Consider the following 19228-nt stretch of genomic DNA (forward strand, 5'->3'; position numbering starts at 1 on the left):
TTTTCTACTCAGTACAATATAGCGTCAGATTCATGACGTCGTTTTACTGGCTACTATAATTATTTCATAAATGTATAATCACGTTCACAATCACGATCTTTTCCGAAAGCTTTAAGAGGTTGTGTTGTAATTTGTAAGTTATTGAAGTTTTTAGTGGAATGCTTAACTGATTTACATAAAGTAAAATCAAAATATTTCTGCGACAATAGTAAAATATTTGGTGGTGCGTCACAAGAATACTTCAAAAGTACTAATAATATCCCAAACCACATTAAATTAGATAGTTTCTTATGGTTGCAATCTGCGTTGCTTGAGTTTTAAAAATTTCGCTAATTCTTTCAACGCTCACTTTAACCCACCGTTGACAAGGGTCGTCGTGAGCGTTAGTCATGACGTAATGAGTGACGTTCTCACCGAGACCACAATGATCGTAGTCTGTATGTGGAACGCCAAAAAGAGTATTTCAGGCGCCGTGGACGCTTAGTGAAATGCACCCGGTATGAAGTTATTATTCACTAAGATTATACAGTTGTTATCAAAGATTATATATACGGTTGTTATCAATTATTAGGAAATTGCTGTAATCATGAGCTCTTAACTTTTCGAGTTTTATAAAACGTTCATTAAAAGCAGTTTACTTTTATTTCATTATAGGACTTAAAGCTAATAGGAAACTTATTCAATTTAAAACATTTTATGACAACATATATCAAGATGGATATTAGTGGTAAGTTTAAATTATATATTTTTTGGAATAATCCTATACATGTTTTTGTGATGTTATCATTTACTAATAACTAAAAATTATGAATTTGATTATATTGTATATAGTTTTGTTTTTAATATTGATTGTTCACATATTATTAATTGATATTCCAAATATAAATTTTTAAATATAGGTATGAGAAAACCATATGGAAACAAACAAACATTATTTTTGGAAAAAGATATCAAACTAAAAGATCCTATTGCTTTATTTGAGGAATGGTTCAAATTAGTTAAAGAAAACCCAAATACAGTGGAAGCAAACGCAATGTGCGTTTCAACAGCCAATAAGTATGCATACACAAATCACTATTATACAGGGTACTCTCATCTAATGATTAATAATGACTTTGGAAATAGAAAGAAAAAATTAATAGCAATAAGTTACTTTGTAACATTAAGAACTATTGTTTTTTATTATTTATTTATTGTTGTATATATTAATCAATTTTTATGAATTGTGACTATCCTTTGTTCTGTTGTAGAAATGGTATACCGTCAGCCAGATATTGTTTGTTAAAAGGATATAGTAAAGATGGCTTTATTTTTTTCACACATTATACAAGTAGAAAGGGAAAAGAATTAGTAAGTTCAAATACCAATTCTATTGTAATTTAATAAATGTTTTCAATTGCTTATTACCAATTAAGTAATAATTTGACTGAAAATCAATGAACTGGTGGAGCTAATCAAATATAATGTGTTTGGAAGGATTACTGATTGGTTATGGTAGAACATGAAAGGAAAATTACCATAAAACAGTCTCAACCAATAAAAAAATGCTAATTAGAGTGTTGAACCAAACGAATAGTCTACCATAAAAATATTAAAGATTGTAAGTTTGTAAGGATTTGGAGAGATGTATGGTAATCAAATAGTGGGATAAAACAAATTCATGATTCAAAATTGTTTTTAATGTATGCTGCATGTTTTATTTTGGTCTTATTTTTAGGAAGAAAACCCTTATGCAGCTCTTACATTTTATTGGGATCAATATAATAGATCTGTGAGTATATTGAATTGTTTTTGCTTTATAAACAAGTTGGTTCAAGACAGATGAAAATTATAATTATTTTATTTCCTATTATTTATAACAAACTTAGAGTCTGGAAGCAAATTTTTTTAAACATTTCCACTTGTTAGTATTCATAGTAAGAAAAAAATGAGTTAAAATCATCATAACTCTTCTTAACCTTTGTCATAAACTGATTATTTGCCATTTAAAATTAGAATATTATTTCGACTGAATTTTGTGCCTCTGTAACATAACTGTAAGAAACTGATGTATTAACTTAGTTTAAAACAAATAATATAATAATGTGGACAACACTTGTTGACCATGCAGTCTAAACGATTCACATTCTCAGTAGAGTATCTAGATTTGCATATAAAATTGAACTTGAAACTAGCTCAGAAAATGTGGTTCTGCCCTACGAACCAATTCTTGGTACTTCACCAAATGTTATCATGCATTTATCCCAAGAAATACCTTGCTTGCTGGAATATTGCTTCCTTTTGTAATATTAAAACTGAAATCATAGATAATTGCAGCTTCAATTGCTATTCAAGAAAATATGAACCTGATGGCATATGGGGAGAAGGCATTAGGGTTATTTTGAAAGCATTGGGCATGATTATCAACTTAGAGGGCTACCTCCTGCCGTGCTTTTTTTCTTCATATGGCCATGTTTTTTCAATATTCAAATGATTACTGTTGTTGTTGCCGTTTACGAAAATATCATTGGTTGAGCCCGAGAAATGTGGGGGGTACGGGTCTACATACCCTCTGCTGGCTATTCCAAAATAGGTAAGTTTTCAAATAACACAACACCAAGAGCCCTATACTTTTTGGATCGGGTTATCTATGAGCTTTTTCGAGCTACCAGCAAATATCAAATGATAAATCCCAAAAATACCTTCTTCTTCTTATGATCCGTAGCAGATGCAAATAAAAAATCCAAGGACATAAACTTAACAGTCCTTTTAATGTTATCCCCGATCAACTATTCCTAAAAAAACTAAAAATAATTTTTGATCAGCTGAAAAATTTCTATTTCCATATCGATTTTTTGCTGTTAATTATGTATTTACAAAAAAGGAGGACCCCATTAACTTGAGTACCAAGCTAGCCGGTCATCTCCTCTAATATTGCTCCCCTTTTTACAATAATTGAAACTAAAAGGACACTGGTCTGTTTGGACAGAAAAGAGAATACACTTCAAATTTTCTGAATGCTCTTGTGCAAGAAGTGTGGCGTTGTGCTACAAAAACAATTTTTTCAAACAATCTCAGTTCAGTTATCTTTATGATGCAATGCGACATTTACGAAATCTTATAAATTTGATTTTCTCTTATGAATTTTTTTCAATTATCTTTTCTCACTGCTTAATTTTAAAATTAGATATCTTACTCTACCAGGGTCAAGTTGTTTTTAAACATACTATCTAAATCCATGTTGTTTGTAGGTACGAATTGAAGGATGTGTTGAAAAATTGCCATTTTCCTATGCTGACGAATATTTCAGTAAGCGCCCATATCGAAGCCAAATAGGAGCTCTTTGTAGTGATCAAAGTAAACCTGTAGAAAGTCGAGAGATTCTAGAAAAACAGGCCAAAGAGCTGGAAACTAAATATCAAGAAGGGCAAGTGCCAAGACCACCACAATGGTAAGATTTCTATTTTTTTATTACTTATAATTTTAATTATTCAATGTTGTTTTAGGGGTGGTTATATTGTCAAACCAACATCATTTGAATTTTGGCAAGGACAAACTGATCGAATTCACGATAGAATTATTTTTAGAAAACCCAACGAAAATGAACCAGATGGAAAACTATCCCATCAAGCAGCAGATGGGTGGATATATGAGAGATTAAATCCTTAATACTGTTTAAATAAATCCTTTTTATAAAAAGTTGTTTTACAGAAGTTTAAAAAATAAAAAAATATTTAAATTTTTATTTTATAAAAATTCTAATCTCAATATTTCTCGTTTCACTCCCTCATTACATTGCCAACACTGTCTATATTTAAGTATTTTTTGTTCATCAAGAAAATCTTGAAAAAGATGTATCCCACCTCCTACTCCAAAATAATATGATTTTGCAGCTAAAAATCTTAGAAATTCCATGTTAAAGAAAAAACTTTTTCAAGCACTTACGAGGTAAACTTTGAACTTATACAGGTCTAGATCTATCCTACAAACATGGTTTTACATAAAATAAAGTATAACATATGGAAAAATGTTTAATCATCTATTAATTACTGAGGGATCTATCCTATTAATCTAATTGTTGTGGTCTTTCAAAGTAGTTATGACAGTTACACTTCTTGAGAGACCCCAAACAAACCTACATTTAAATTATACACTTGGTTTCAAAAAGGATACACCACACCATCTTTCTTCAACAATTTTTCAAAAACTAAATGAAGTTTGGCATAATAATTCTTATTATATATGGTTTCAGAAGTTAGAATATAATCAAACTTTTCATTGGGATATCTTTCTTCAACTAATGTTACAAATGAATCCCAATCTCCAGAAAAAAATTTGCTGTCCTCAGTTTCCTCACAATTTAGTAAGACATTTGGTACTGTGATATTTTGTAATACTTCTATATTCTACAAATTAAAATTCAAGTACAAAAATATGTTTTTCTAATGAGCTTACATAATCTTGAAACCATGATTTTGATCCATTTAATAGAGTAAAAATTCCTAGAATCCCAGAGCCACATCCTAAATCCAACACTAATTTTTCTTTAAAATTAGTCCTATTGTGTATGAAATAGTCTAATAAGTCATATGTACATTCCCATATTTTCAAACCACCTAGAAATTGTTCAGTTTTTTTTAAATAAAATTGAATAAATTCCTCTACACCTACCTTCATATATCGCTGGTATAAGGTCAGAGTGCTTATGTTCTGCTTTAAGTATGCAATCTTCTGTTACATTTGGTATCTCTTTTAGAGCGCTTACCAAAGTCTCTGAACAAATATACTTAATTGATAAATTTGTCAACTTCAATACTTTCGTCTCGATTTTATCGAGTTTAAATTTCTCAAAATTAACAGACTCTTCAAGAAGTACTTCTTTACTTTGAGCATATATTGTTTCTAAGGCTTCAATGTTTACATCTAAAATTTGTATAGTTTTGTCAAAAAAACGTCTAGGATAATTAAATAGAATATCGGTTTTGATAAAATGTAGTTTACTGTTACTAACTTAACAATAGGGCTAATTATTACCTTCAAAATTATTCTCATCTTTATTAAAATTAAATTTGAACATTTTATAGGTGTTCAAATACCATGCTTATTTTTTTCAACAATAGTGAAGTTAGCCACAAAATTTGACAGTTACATATTAAATATGTATTATATTGAGATGTTAATCAATTATTGCCTGAAACTGATTCTGAACGTGAAAATAAGAAAAAAATTATGCTAATTACGCCATAAATGTAAAGGTATAATTTATATTTTAGTTCGACTTCTACATTTTGACACTGTATGCAAGTGGTCAGTAGTCACCACAGCAAAGAAAATTTCTTAATAGTTCAAAATCCCATTGAACAAATTGCTAATATTACATTGTGCGGTAGAATAAAAACATAAATGTAATGGCAGACAAAATAAAAGTGTAGAAAATTATTTACAATTTGTATATATCGTAAAAAATTAATAACAACGAGCAAAATTCGATAAAAATACAGGGTGATCTAATATATGAAAATACCCTGAAAGCATTTTGATTTTAATAATATAAACCCTAGCATTTGATACCTCGTATAATCAAATTCCTTCTAGGTAAATTAGTAAAATTTATACTTTTTGAATTTAAAAAAATTAAGTCTACAGTAAACAATACTTATGTAATTGATGCGATACATTGCTTTTTCGTCAAGGTTCTTTTGTGTAGTTAGTCAATTTGATAATTTTATAAACACAATAATGTAGAATATATATTTTCCTTAGAAATAACCAAGTGTTGCTATATTATACAATCGGATAATAAAATAACACTCTTCTCTATGTTTAACAAATACTTACATCATTTTCTTATGTGTGATTCGTGAATTACAACCAAATTAAAGATAATAAACATTTTTGAAGGTTGTAGTGATTTATAACATTCAAGTTTCCCAAGGAAAATAATTTAACGTAGATAAATTTTCAAAAGCCTTGTAAGGTTTGTATATTTGAACAAGATGGAATCTATTCTCTTATGCCAATTCAATAGAGAGAAAAACGAATTGTGTGAAATATTGAGAAAAACCGAATTAACAATAAGTTACTTAATAATAAATATAACAACTTTTGAAAAGTATAATTATTCAATTATTCAAGAGTCAAAACAAAAATATAAAATACTTTGATAAGATATAATACCAGAAAGGAAAGGGTAAGGAATTCTAAAGAAATAAAACAATTGGGACCGGAAGCCATGATATTCATAAAGCACGAAGACTCAAGTGAGCTGGACATGTAAAAAGAAGATCGACAAACTGCAGTTGAAAAAATAAATACAATGGATACCATTCCGAGAAAAAGGATCGGTCGAGAAGGACCTGGAGGAATGAGATAGTAGATAATATAAGGTCAATGAAAATTATAAGCAAAAAGATAAAATGTAAAAAAGTAAGAACTATGTCAAAATAAAGAAAAACGAAGAGAAAAGATGATCTATATCTTCAACGTCTCAGCTATAATCCTAAGGATTGAATTTCTTAATGATAATTGTATTAAAGCTTCAGTTTAAGAGGTTCAAGAATTTTAACCGTCACATTGTTAACTCAAAATAATATTTAATGTAGGTAACCCTGGATCTTTTCGGAAAACATGGAAGCTCTTTGGAGGATAAATAAATTTGAAATTGGTATATAAAGTTTATTAAACAGATATCAAATTATAAAATATTTAACTTCCAATTTATACATACAGTACAAAAAAAGCACATTATTCTTCTGGTAACACAATATCAATATTACTTTTCCACCAGGATCACAACCGATACTGTTAATAGTATACTTCCTAAATTACCTTGAATATTCTAATAACGGTACCTTAATCAACAGGAAATATAATATACCAGTTAATTCAACTTAATAAATACCGAGAGATGAAATCATTAGTCATTAATACTGTACTATAACTATATCTATGACAATTCGAATCTGTATTGCATCATAGTTCAATAACTTTCGAGATAAATAATTAAATCCGGTTGGTTCACCTTGTAATTTTTTACAGAATTTCATTGTTCTCAGATCCTTTCGGGAATTCCAAATTTTTCTTACTAGGAATATTTGGGTAGAATGGAATTTATTTTTAATAACAAATTTTGTATAAGAACTTTTTTCTATTCTTCTATTGAGGATAGTTGTATTCGTATCTCTACCGTATATTTTTATTAAAGGTGCGCCTTTGACCGAAACGAGAAATGGATTAAATTAAAAAAATATAGGAAAATCAATAACTCTGCTTCAATACCCGATCAAATTAAATTTGTGTTTTATCTGAACATAATGAGTCGTTTAGTTTAGTTTAGGAACTCCATTTTTGTAAGATAACTCTTGAGTACCTCGTTGAAACTGACATGTTTTTCGTACTAAAACAAGCATATATGTAATACTACTATATGGACGGTTGGTATGGGAAAAAACGTCCCTACGTTACGGTACCGATAATATTCATTTTCTCTCTCGTTCGAGACACTTTATCTATACTGCGGATGCTTGAGACTGCGTAGAACTGAACTGGAACCTCGGAGGATAGAGAAATTGTTGTCATTCTGTCTTCCTTAATCGGAACAGCTTCCACTTATAGAAACTCTCCATATAGAAGTACTGAGGAATACAGATGTTACGGTAAAAGTAGATATTGCGCCAAATGTACACATTTTCCGGTAAATTTGCACATTTGCTACCTTGTTTGGGTAATGTGCATTCAACTAACATTTACAATTTTCAAATAAGGGAAATGTACGTTGATTTCACAATGACTATGTCGTTTTGCTAAATGTGATCATTTTTGAAAAACAATGGAATAAAAAAATTAAAAACCCACTAGAATAGATTGTGTTACAAAAAAACAAAATAATATTTTTCTCCAACCATCAAAAAATGTTGACATTTTTGTACTATTTTCAGGTGCAAAAGCCATCAATTCCCTTACCGTACAAAAATTTGCTCGTTGCTTAGCAACACTTTTAGTCCTGCATTTGAGCTCTCTAATTAAAATTTGAAGAAAAAAACATTGTCTCTTACAAACTTAGTAAAACAAACTAATTGGGCAAATATATATAGGTATTTATTTGTTATTTATAGTGATATTGGATGTACAATTGTAACAATTATTGCTAAAATTCAAAGCACCACTGAAATTATCACTAACAATTTTCGAACAATTCAAAGGATTTTAACAATGCTCGTAATTTTGAATATTTACTAATATCCACACCATTTTTGATATCCAGTGTGGATCGCAACATTGAATACTGTGACCAAAGAGTGGATGGCTTGACGGTCTTCGTTAAATTTGAGAAATACACCATAAGAACACTCTCCGCATAGTTTTGCACATTTTTTTTTACACGAATCCATGAATCGCTCTTATGCAAGTTGATAAACTTGGCGAGATTTGGGTGGCAAAAGATTTAGATATACTGCTTCGGCACTTTCCAATATATCCGCAGGTATATTTTCATCGTATTCGGGATTCATTTTGAAAGCAGCGTAAAAGCTACTACAAAAATCATATGATTAGTACGTCTACTGACGTCTACTTGACAATCGATATTTACCAACAATACTAGATATCCATGACTACCGACTTAGTATCGCTGTTATCAAATTTATTACCAAATTATTAACGATTTTTGAATAAAACTAACTTTATTTCAATTTTGACTTGGTTTTGAGAAAAAATAGTATATATCATACGGACTAAAAGTGCCTAATTTTACTCGCAATTTTGCATTCACTCAGCTGCGCTGTGCTCCGCCACGCAACTGCAAATATTGCTCGTAATAAAATATGCACTTTTAATCCTTATAATATAATATACTATTATTTAAACCTACAACAGTATGAAAAAATATTATTGGAAGTAAAGGCAGCAAAATTAAAAGAAAAGTGATGTAGATACGATATAATAGTGGTAGGGAAGGAAGAAAAATTAATTTAAGTCCATTTAAAGAAAGGGGTAGCTTAAAATATTTTGCAAAAATTGAAGAAACTCATGGAATTATAGACGATGCCACCATAGCCCTTTACTACTGAAGCAGTTATGTTGTATTTATATCTATGTGAAGCATTTCAAAAAAGGCAAAGGGCAAGGAAAAAAGAATTGTGATAAAACCAATTTTGACGAGTGAAATGAATTCTAGGTGTCAAGTGGATCTTATAGATTTACAGACACAACCAGATAATGAATTTAAATTTATTTTAAATTATCGAGATCATTTAACTAAATTTGTTGCAAATAAAATTAAATTAAAAGAATTAGCAAATATGTGGGATGGTGTGAAAATAATATTCGGGAAGCCTCGCCAATCCCAAAGCCAGGGCTCGATAGATCGAGCGAACCGAGATGTTCAAAATATGCTTACAAACTGGTTAGGACGAAAATTGTATTTAGGAATAGTGGGATCATAACCAACGACATATTATATAATATGCAAAGAAAAGTATGTTTGGTTGGTCATTTAAATTTTTTTAATAAAATAATTTTCGTTATTGAAGCCTTTTATATTATGTTTATTTAAATAAGTATTGTTTTTACTGCAACAACATTTTTAATTTATTTGTATTCCAGCTTTTCTTTAACCAGGAAGGTAAGAGTATACATTTACCAAAACGTGAAGGCAAGATACACATTTGCCGGGAAATGTACATATACATTATATCTATTCAGTTCACATATACCTAACTTTTTTGGAATTGTACACATTTTACGGTAAAAGTGTACATTTCCCAAGAGTGTACATTTACCGTAACACATACAACTTATCAAGGAACACAACCAGTACCGAATGAACCATGTAGCAAAAGTAGTTACAATTCCCGCACGCTAGCGGGCTCCGCATATTGATCGCAACTGATCTCTGCCTTAGCGTAATTTTTTGAGTGAAACTTATTAAGATGTGGTGTAATGAATTTACTTCTAGAATTTCAGTCAGCAAAACGTCTAACTTTTGTAAGTACTCTTGCCCGATATTTAGTATGGATGTGTAGCAAAATTGAAATGTCCCGATTTATATTTTTAATGTTATCTATTTATTTGTAAGATTAAGATTACACATTATTATTTAACATTTTCTATTCGACAATGCCTATATTATTATTTTCGACTATTAACCACCCATATAATAGTTACTTATAGATGGCAAATTAAAGAAGGGAGTATCGAAATGTGTTTTTCACCACTTTATACATAAGAACCCGTAGATTCTGCTACGGGCCCCGCACTAGCTTAATCCGGCACTGAACAGAACAACACAAATACGTACTAACTTCACCTTGATGTAGCGTCTACGAATAACAACAGGAATTCGTCAAGGTGACACAATTATGAAAGATAAGAGATGTGAAAGACACTGGATTAGGATATCGAATAGGAAAGAAGAAAATATATAAACTTTGCCGACGACGCAGTTCCTGAGTTTTGGTAGTAGTATTAGAATATTAAGGAATAACTAATAACTAGTACTACGTGCAAGGCGAGAATATACATGTTTGAGACCAGTGATGATATACACCGTGCTGACAAGAGCTGAAATATTTATGTTAGTATGTTGACATGCCAAAATAGAATAGCTGAATTCACAAGAGATAACATCGGACCCCCTTAAAACCATATCAGTTGGCAATGAACATGACAGGAAATGCCAACGTAGACCGGAACTAAACACTAAAGAAGACGAAAGAATACTTGTACTATAAATATTATTTATGTTCTGATTATAAAATAAATAGTCGTTTGCACTTTATTTCAAATACCATTTTGTGGCCTCCTTCCTTGCAAAACTTTATAAAGTAAGTAATTGTTTCTCAAAAATTTTCTATACTGTAGTTTAGAATCTTGCGTTTGTTTGAACAACTAATTTGTTTGATATAAAACTTTTGTTAAACTTACAAATTACGTTGTCGCTGTGTGACAACCATTGTTATTATTTACAGCGGTTCAAAGGGGTAATTTTTGATGAAAACTATATATAAAACTTGAGTTCTTCAAAACAGTTTGTAATTATATACGTCTTCATGAGATTCTCATACTTATTACTTTAACTATTGATATGAGGAAGCTAACCGATTGAATGGCTTTATTAATATAAATACGAGTGGACTTACTCGTATCAATCGTTGAAATCAAATTTGACAGCTCTTTAGAATTATTGCTTAGAAAATTTTTACAAATTTAGTAGTTCAGAAGAATGACAAACTTGGAATTAGACTCTTCTTGATCTGCTATGTAATGTTCACGAAAAGTTTGATCAACATGAGATCAATCTCGTGTAATAAATTTTTAATAAAAGTTCATGCTATGAGCTACTGTATAGCAAAGAAAGATATAGTTCGTTTCAAGATATTCTCCTTGTGGATTGTCCCCGTAGTGATAAAATAATAAACGCGGAGTATTATTCTAATTACTTGGATAAACTGAATGTAACAACAATCATTTTCTATCAAGATAACAACATCAAAAAACCATCGCGAACATCAGTTACTTAAAGTACAAACTTGGCTCTGTCTATTGATAGTTTTCCAGATTCTCACTTCAGGGATAAAGTGTATGAATGTATCATCATCATTTTCATATTCGTCATCGTCATTCTCAGTGGAATAAAGTACACCTCTCGATGGTTCAGCAACTGCAACGAAGTCTCACCATATCCTTCTGTTTTTGCTTATAGTTTTTCTCCATGTTCGTACAAGTCTGCCTCTTTTTCTTTTGTCTGATGTTCTATTTTAATTTAATACTTGTATGGTTAGTTTTGTACTGGTTTCTGTTGTGTATGATTTATCAATCTCCAATTTTGCTTCGTAATTGTTATATCTATTTTCTCTTCTTTAGATGTGATCCTTAGGTGTTCATTACTTATCCTGGTTGACAAAAAAAATTGCATATAACATTTCTGGAACATATTTCTATTATATTTTCAAGTGTCGGCCCCATATAACAGAACATTTTTGTATTGGTCCGCAACAGTCCTAATTTTATAGTACTTGAAATACTTATTAAAGGACATATTTCCTACAATGACTTAAAAGCTTTTTGCGTCGGTGTCACTTTCAGTCTCTCAGGAAGAATATACTAAATAATAAAATCTCTTTAAAATCATCAAATCGAGCTACAAACTTCTGAATAACCAGGTAAGCTCAGAAGAAGAAACCGTACTAAAGAGGTATTATTCAATTAGAACTGTTCAAATTTTCTAACAAAAAAAACTATCATCTTATCGTTATAGACATTTATTTTTGTTCTCAATATTCCCGTTCTTAATACAACCTACATCATATATTCTTATTAGTATATAATGAATAAAACCCAAAATTAACTAAAACTTTCTCAGCCGCTATACGAGTAATATGTACTAATTACATTTTAAGTGAGTCCATATCGCGTGTTTTCCAACTTTTTACTATATCTCTCTTCACTCCTCGGCGTCGAGTTTTTGATATTTCTATGACTATAATTAATCAGTTACCTGTTTTGTTGAATGCACGTCGCTGTTAACAGAATATCAAGACGTAAATTGTAAATTAGGGATTCCCCTTTTTGATTACAGATCTGGCTTAGGTTATTTATAAATTTTTGTATACTATTTCAAAGAACCGCAATATAAAAAAACTGCATCAATTACTAGAACTATTGATAACAATAACACATATATAGTGCGTTCCATTAAGCACTCACGATAATCACTCTCATGATCACGATCGTTCCCGTTCCAATTAGACCTGAGCCTCACAATTTAAGTGGAAGGAACTATGTAGCGATTTGAGTCACAGACTATTAAGTTGGATTTTCTGGAACCGTTAGCGAGATTCATACCGAATACACTGTTTACACTACACCTACACTCACAATTACACTGTCGCGTTTCGATAACCAAGCTTTAGTCTTCAGAGACTGAAGATTAACTTGAGTTTACCTTCAGTCTGGGTGTAGTGGTGGTGTAAACAGTGTATTCAGTACCACAGATCATGCCAAAGTTCATGACTGTATACCAAGAACCATCATATGCTACAAAAACAGGTATAGCAGACACTGATATGATTGTCGAGGAGCATTAAATTGATAGTTTGAGTGTTCATACCATATCATCTGACAATTTACCTATAGAAGAGACATTGGAATTTCAAGTAAATTTTCAGACTCCATTTTTACAGAGAAAATTAATAGTTTTGACAAAGAAAAATCGGAACTTTTTACTGTAGCTAGAACTTGCAAGAAGAATTTAGCACCTAGGAAAATGGTTATGTATCAAGTTCATTGAAATACAATAGCCAAAATATCAAAATTGAAAAACAGTCTAAAGAAGACAAAGAGCAGTTAAAGGCAGTGAAGAAGATGTGTGAAATTATAACATTTGAGTGTATAATATAACGAAAGAATTCATTTATTCAGAGTTAAGAAATATTCGTAGACAAGGTACAGGAAAACGATGGACTATACAAGATAAAACTTATGCTCTTTCTATGTACAAATGAAGTCCCAGGTTGTATAGATATTTATCAAATTATTTTCAGTTGCAACACTGAAAGGAATTTTGTCAAGAATACCTATTGAAACTATTATCAGTGTTTACTATCATGAAAATATTGAAGCTCCAAGTGAATAAAATGAATGAACTTGATCTCTACCTGTGTATTATTAGTTAATGAAATTTCTCTGTCTACAGGTCTTTATTATGAAAAGCATAAGTTCTATTTCATGATATGTAGATCATGGATACCTTGGAAGGAAAAATCAGTTGGCTGACCATGCACTTGTTTTTTCTAGCTAGTGAAATAAGGAGGAGCTGATAGCAAGTCATTGCCTATTATTTTCCATCACATACAATGTAGACATCTGTCTTGAAACAAGTTATTCTCCATGTGATCCAGGAGCTGCATAATATAAATTTGAAAGTTGTTGCTACAGTTTGTGATCAGGGATCTACAAACAGAGCTGCGTTAAATGAACTCATGCAAAAAGAAAATGAAAATAACACTTCACCTTTTTATTTCACTATGAATCAGAGCCCAATCTGAGTGATAAATGATGTTCCTCATCTGTTAAAAAACATCAGAAATTCTATATTTTTGTGCTTTTGTGAATATGTTCCTAACAAGTGAGTAAATTTCGAACATATTGAATCTGCTTTCAGCTCAGATCAAAAGAAGAGAACATTCAAGGTGTTACCACGATTGAGACAAGATCATTTTGGCTTGGCTTGGCTAGATATGCACAAATAAATGAAAATTGCGAGTTACAGATTTGTGGAGGATTTGATGATCTAACAAAATGTTTCAAATTACAAGGTTCTTCATTTTTTGAAGTACCTGACTTGAATTCTATCCATTTAGAAACGGATTCATGAATGTTTTGTCATATATTTCACGCAGTGAAAATCAAACTTATCTATATCATAGTCATTAGTGCTGATACAGATATTTTTTAATTTTCGGAATTACTTAGGGAACAAGCTAGCACGTCTAAGCTATTTAGGTTTATGGTTGCGATTCGACTAGCAGATTTGGCTCGAAAAAAGTGCTTTAAAACTGCATCGCTGGATTTTGTACAATTAGCTCTGAAGCATTTGGGAAGTGTCGAACAGCTAAAAGAATTGGAATACATTTGCACCTAACTTTAAAAAAAATGGCTGATGAACTTCGATATATGTTAATTTCATATATATGTATCGGTGAATACTGACTAAACTCAATTACAGGCTATTGATTAGATCTTCTTATAACATAGAAGGAAGGATGATATTTTATACCCATGAAAAGTGACCAAGCAACCACTGCTGTAATTGTTGATTCAACCGTCTAAATGTGCATCCAATTTCAAAACAAGCAAATGCGTAAATAACGATTGTCGATATAAAAAAAATTGATAATTATCATTTTTTCTTTTAAAATATGTTCAAATCTGCTTTTTTGAATTGGATAATTTTTTTTACCAATAATAATTGTGTTTATTCCTAAATATCTTATTCTTTTATCACTCGAATAGCTGTAAGTATCTTTAATCATAAAAATCAATTAGATATTCTCACAACAATCGTTTTAATGATAACAAATCATGCGTTCAGTCCAGTTACTAGATGTCGAAAGGGGTAGAATGAAAAACAAAAATGGACCAATACTGGCATTGGACTCCTGGCAATATTCAGAATCATATTCTGCTTACTTTTCTGAGTTCAGAACCATACATCGCTTGCGTTTCTCACATTTTGCATAGTAAGCTCCATCCAGCGCACGGTCTATTTCCTTACTCTGGTTACTTCTTATCAATAATTTGATAGAATATTATTTAAGCTAGTTATGTCTACAGAAACACCAATGGAACAGTGTATCGAAATCAAAGGTGTATATATCAAAATTCAAAGGTAAAATGTAATATTGCACGAACCGTCAATTTAAAGAATATTTATTTGAAAAATTTTGGATCCAAATATCCTATCAAATGAATGATTTCCGAAAAAAATTGATGATAATGTATAATATCGTAATCACGAAAGCTTTAACCATAGTGGTCGTATTTGATCCATTCACAGAAGAGACTAATTGTGCTAAATAATATGCTAGATTTGCATTTTGTATGGAAATCTAACTAATCTATGCTCATAATTTACAGGATGTCTTTTTTATATTTATATTGATTTGCGAATTTCGAAAACCCTTCTTATTACATCTGCAACAAGTTTTAGCAAACTACAACGTGTTAAAAATGATTTGTCGATCCTCTAGGAGACTATAGAGTCCAGCAAATATACTATGGAAAATCAATTTGTATCAGACATAATTGTAACACAGACTTATATTTGTTTGCAGAACCAAAAACTTGAAAAGTAGAATTTTAATTTTGATGTTTTGGGCAAAGATATAACTGATTTTCATTTTTAATCTTACATTTTAGATAAGACCTTATTTGCAGTATGTGTATTCGTTCCACTATTCTTTTCGAGAAGACGACTTACGGCTGAATTCTCCCATTTTTCCTTCTTCACTATGTAGTGATGTTTTTGCCATAATTTTTAATCGAAATAATGAAAAAACAACTTTTCTTTGCTTTATTGTGTTCACATAGTATCGAAATCAAGAAACTCAAGAATAAACATGTTATGTCACCACCTCCGCTCATACCAATTTGTTGCCGATGATCGACAAAATGAATGAGTAATATTCAGGATCTATAGTTTTAGAAACATACCAATTTATTTAACCATAGCTTCCAACTTATGTATGCTAATTTTTTGTATAGTGCATTTAGCATTCTGCTAATCTAACAACAATTATTTTAATGTGGGATGAGGTGTTTATAGTGAAAGATATTTTCTACAAATTCAACTGACACGGTAAAATATGTAGATCTCCAGGTTTTGGTGACAGGTATATCGACTATAAAAGCTCCGTTGTAATGTTCTATACCTTCAGCTTTCAAAGAATGCAACAAATTGTGTAAAACGCTAATGAAATATTTTTAAATTTTGTATTCGATTTCTTATTTTGATCAGAAAAACTTGATGTTTAGGTACTTTTTTAATAAATGTATTCAGTTCCCCGCATGTAAAAGTCTTTTTTCAGTCGATGGCCATGGGACTGGTGTTTTAGGAACGCTTACAGCTGCATAGAATTTTCCAGAAGAATATTATAATGATTATTTTGGGTACTAATTGATATCGAGTAGAAAGCGAGTAGGTAGCAGCTTTTTTGTTGTGGTTGTGGCTAACTCCAATATGTTAAGAAGAGAGTTGCTACGCTTTTCGACTTTCAAAAAACAAAACCCAAGATAAAAATTCACAAACTGCACAAAATTTTACCAAAGACTCTTCCACAAAGAATAGGGCGGCTTACTTTCATTAACCCCACATAATCCAATTTTAGGAAATCACAAATTACAGTAAGCGTGTAGCCTTCCTTGAAAACATTCATCTTGGTGACATTAAAAAGAATGATGGCAATATTTTCTACTCGAGAATCGAGAAAAGCCCTTTACTGATAGGTTAATATTGGATATATTCATTTTGTAATTTTTTTGATTTCAGTTCGGTCAGTGTTTTATATAAGATCAGGTGTATCAACTTTGCAGTGAACATAAATTATATGCCAAACGATTGAATCATCTATCGAATTGTTAATATTATTCAATTGACAAGAGTTTGAACTGTCAGTTACTTTTCAATATTTTCTTAGTTATACATAGATTTTGTAGTAGTTTTAGATAAAATAGTTTTATTGTTTAAAAGTTAATTCCATAATCTTTCTTTTCAACTGCGTCAGCCTTACGGTTGTAAATGTACGTACATTGTTTGATGATGTCAGATAATAAATAAACGTTTTTTATGTTAATCTCGCACATTGACTGGCGGTAGTGCAATCACAGTCTTTTTATAATACTCTTCAAAGTGTGTTAGTTTATTTAAGTACGAATTTTCAGAATTTTCTCAAATATTTGAATTCGGGTGATTAGTTTAATTCGGATTTTTGGCGCCTATTGATGCAACAGAAAGATATGTTATCTGGAACAAAACGATTATAAATATTTAAATCAAGTACTAATTTTTTTTAATTCTACATTTGTGAAAAAGTTTGAATAAGAAAACTCTACAAAAAATTTGTGCAAATAGCAGGATATAATTAGGTCAGAGAATAGAGTGATATAATAAAAAAATTGAAATAAAACGATGAAACGAACAATTGCTTACGTTAGGTTAGGTCGACCATATTTTGCTGTTTTCTAGCACTTATAAGACATACTTCACCCATATAGACTTGTATGGTCTCTTGTGGATGCAGTAGCCCATCATTTTAGTGTTCGAATTGAAAATGAAGAGTCCTGATAACTGATACTGATATCAAGTTCAATACTTCCATTGTGAAAAAGTACCATGTTAAGTCAAATTTAAAACACGTATTATGTAGCCCCACTTTAAAAAAATTAAAACTATGTATCGAAATGAAACATGTATATTGTATATTGTAAATAACGCATTTTGATTCGGTTGTGATAGACATAAGTAACAATTACCAAAAATGTATCAATTAGCCTGGACGACGGGCTCTAAGTCATTTCATGGATGATTATAATTTATAGCATATAAAACGTATATCTTATCTATTTAGATGAGACTTTATATTCATTGGGTTTCTACTACAAACAGGAAAATATCCGCTGTACACTAGTTGCATCCCACGGTCTTCTACTTCTAGTAACATAATGTACTATTTTTATTTACAGCCGTAAACACTCGGTCAATAATTTTTCAAAGGCTTCATCATCTATCAGCCATCTTCCATCCACTGCTGGATATAGGCCTCCTCTAGTTTAAACCATCTATCTCTATCTTGAGCTGTATGTATCCAATTTCCTATAATTTTCTTTGCATCGTCACTCCATCTTGTTGGCGGCCTGCCTCTACTTCTCTTATCCATTCTTGGCCTCCACTCCAATATTCTTTTCGTCCATCTATTATCCGTCATTCGGGCTACATGGCCTGCCCATTTCCATTTCTTTTGGGCTATAATTTCAATAATGTCCTTAACGTTTGTTCTTCTTCTTATGTTCTCATTTGTAATTCTATCCCTTCTCGTAATTCCCAACATTGCCCTTTCCATTGCCCGTTGCGCCACTCTCATCTTTCCTGCAGTTTGTCTCGTGAGGGTAAGCGTCTCTGCCCCATAGGACATCACAGGTATAACACACTGCTCATATACTTTTCTCTTTAGGCTTATTGGTAAGTCTGATTTCAAGGTACTACTCAAAAGCTATCCATCCTAACTGTATTCGACGCTTTATCTCACACGTTTGGTTATCTCTTCCTATCCTCACTTCATGGCCTAGATATTTATAGTCATATACTTGCGCTATCTCACCTCCATCGATAATTATGTTATCATTTGTTACCAGATTTGTCATAAATTTGGTTTTGTCTAGATTTATTTCTAGGCCAACATTCATTGTGGTTCTTTTCAAATCCGTGGCCATCTGCCGAGCGTCTTGCATATTGTCGGTGATTATGACGATATCGTCTGCGAAACGTAGGTGGTTTAGATACTCACCGTCGATATTTATACCTTTCCCTTCCCAGTTTAATTTTTTGAAAGAGTATTCCAACACACATGTGAAGAGCTTAGGAGAGATAGTGTCTCCTTGTCTAATCCCGCGTCCTACATGTATCTTATTTGTTGGTTCGTGGAGATTTACATTTAGAGTTGCGTTTTCATATATGTGTTTAATGAGCTTTGCG

The 19228-nt window shown here is 31.2% G+C and overlaps 2 protein-coding genes across 3 annotated transcripts; one reads left to right on the plus strand and one right to left on the minus strand.

The window, feature by feature from the left end:
- Nucleotides 1–415: 415 nt before the first annotated feature.
- LOC130901066 (pyridoxine-5'-phosphate oxidase-like) lies at nt 416–3747 on the plus strand. Of its 2 annotated transcripts, none has more exons than XM_057812148.1 (7): nt 416–497; nt 655–727; nt 900–1086; nt 1251–1350; nt 1718–1771; nt 3231–3430; nt 3486–3747. In XM_057812148.1, the coding sequence occupies exons 1-7, from the start codon at nt 489–491 to the stop codon at nt 3646–3648; spliced, it is 786 nt and encodes a 261-aa protein (XP_057668131.1). In that variant the 5' UTR covers nt 416–488; the 3' UTR covers nt 3649–3747. The 2 variants fall into 2 exon arrangements, with proteins under 2 accessions (XP_057668131.1, XP_057668132.1); XM_057812149.1 differs by having other exon boundaries at nt 426–497; nt 900–1056.
- Nucleotides 3425–5294, minus strand: LOC130901065 (histidine protein methyltransferase 1 homolog). Its single transcript, XM_057812147.1, has 5 exons — nt 5014–5294; nt 4651–4902; nt 4435–4595; nt 4153–4385; nt 3425–3880 (listed from the first exon to the last, which is right to left on the minus strand). Exons 1-5 carry the CDS (start codon nt 5054–5056, stop codon nt 3727–3729), a joined length of 843 nt encoding a protein of 280 aa, XP_057668130.1. The 5' UTR covers nt 5057–5294; the 3' UTR covers nt 3425–3726.
- Between the last annotated feature and the right edge of the window lie 13934 nt (nt 5295–19228).

The sequence above is a fragment of the Diorhabda carinulata genome, chromosome X (assembly GCF_026250575.1).
Source record: "Diorhabda carinulata isolate Delta chromosome X, icDioCari1.1, whole genome shotgun sequence".
NCBI classification, from domain to species: domain Eukaryota; kingdom Metazoa; phylum Arthropoda; class Insecta; order Coleoptera; family Chrysomelidae; genus Diorhabda; species Diorhabda carinulata.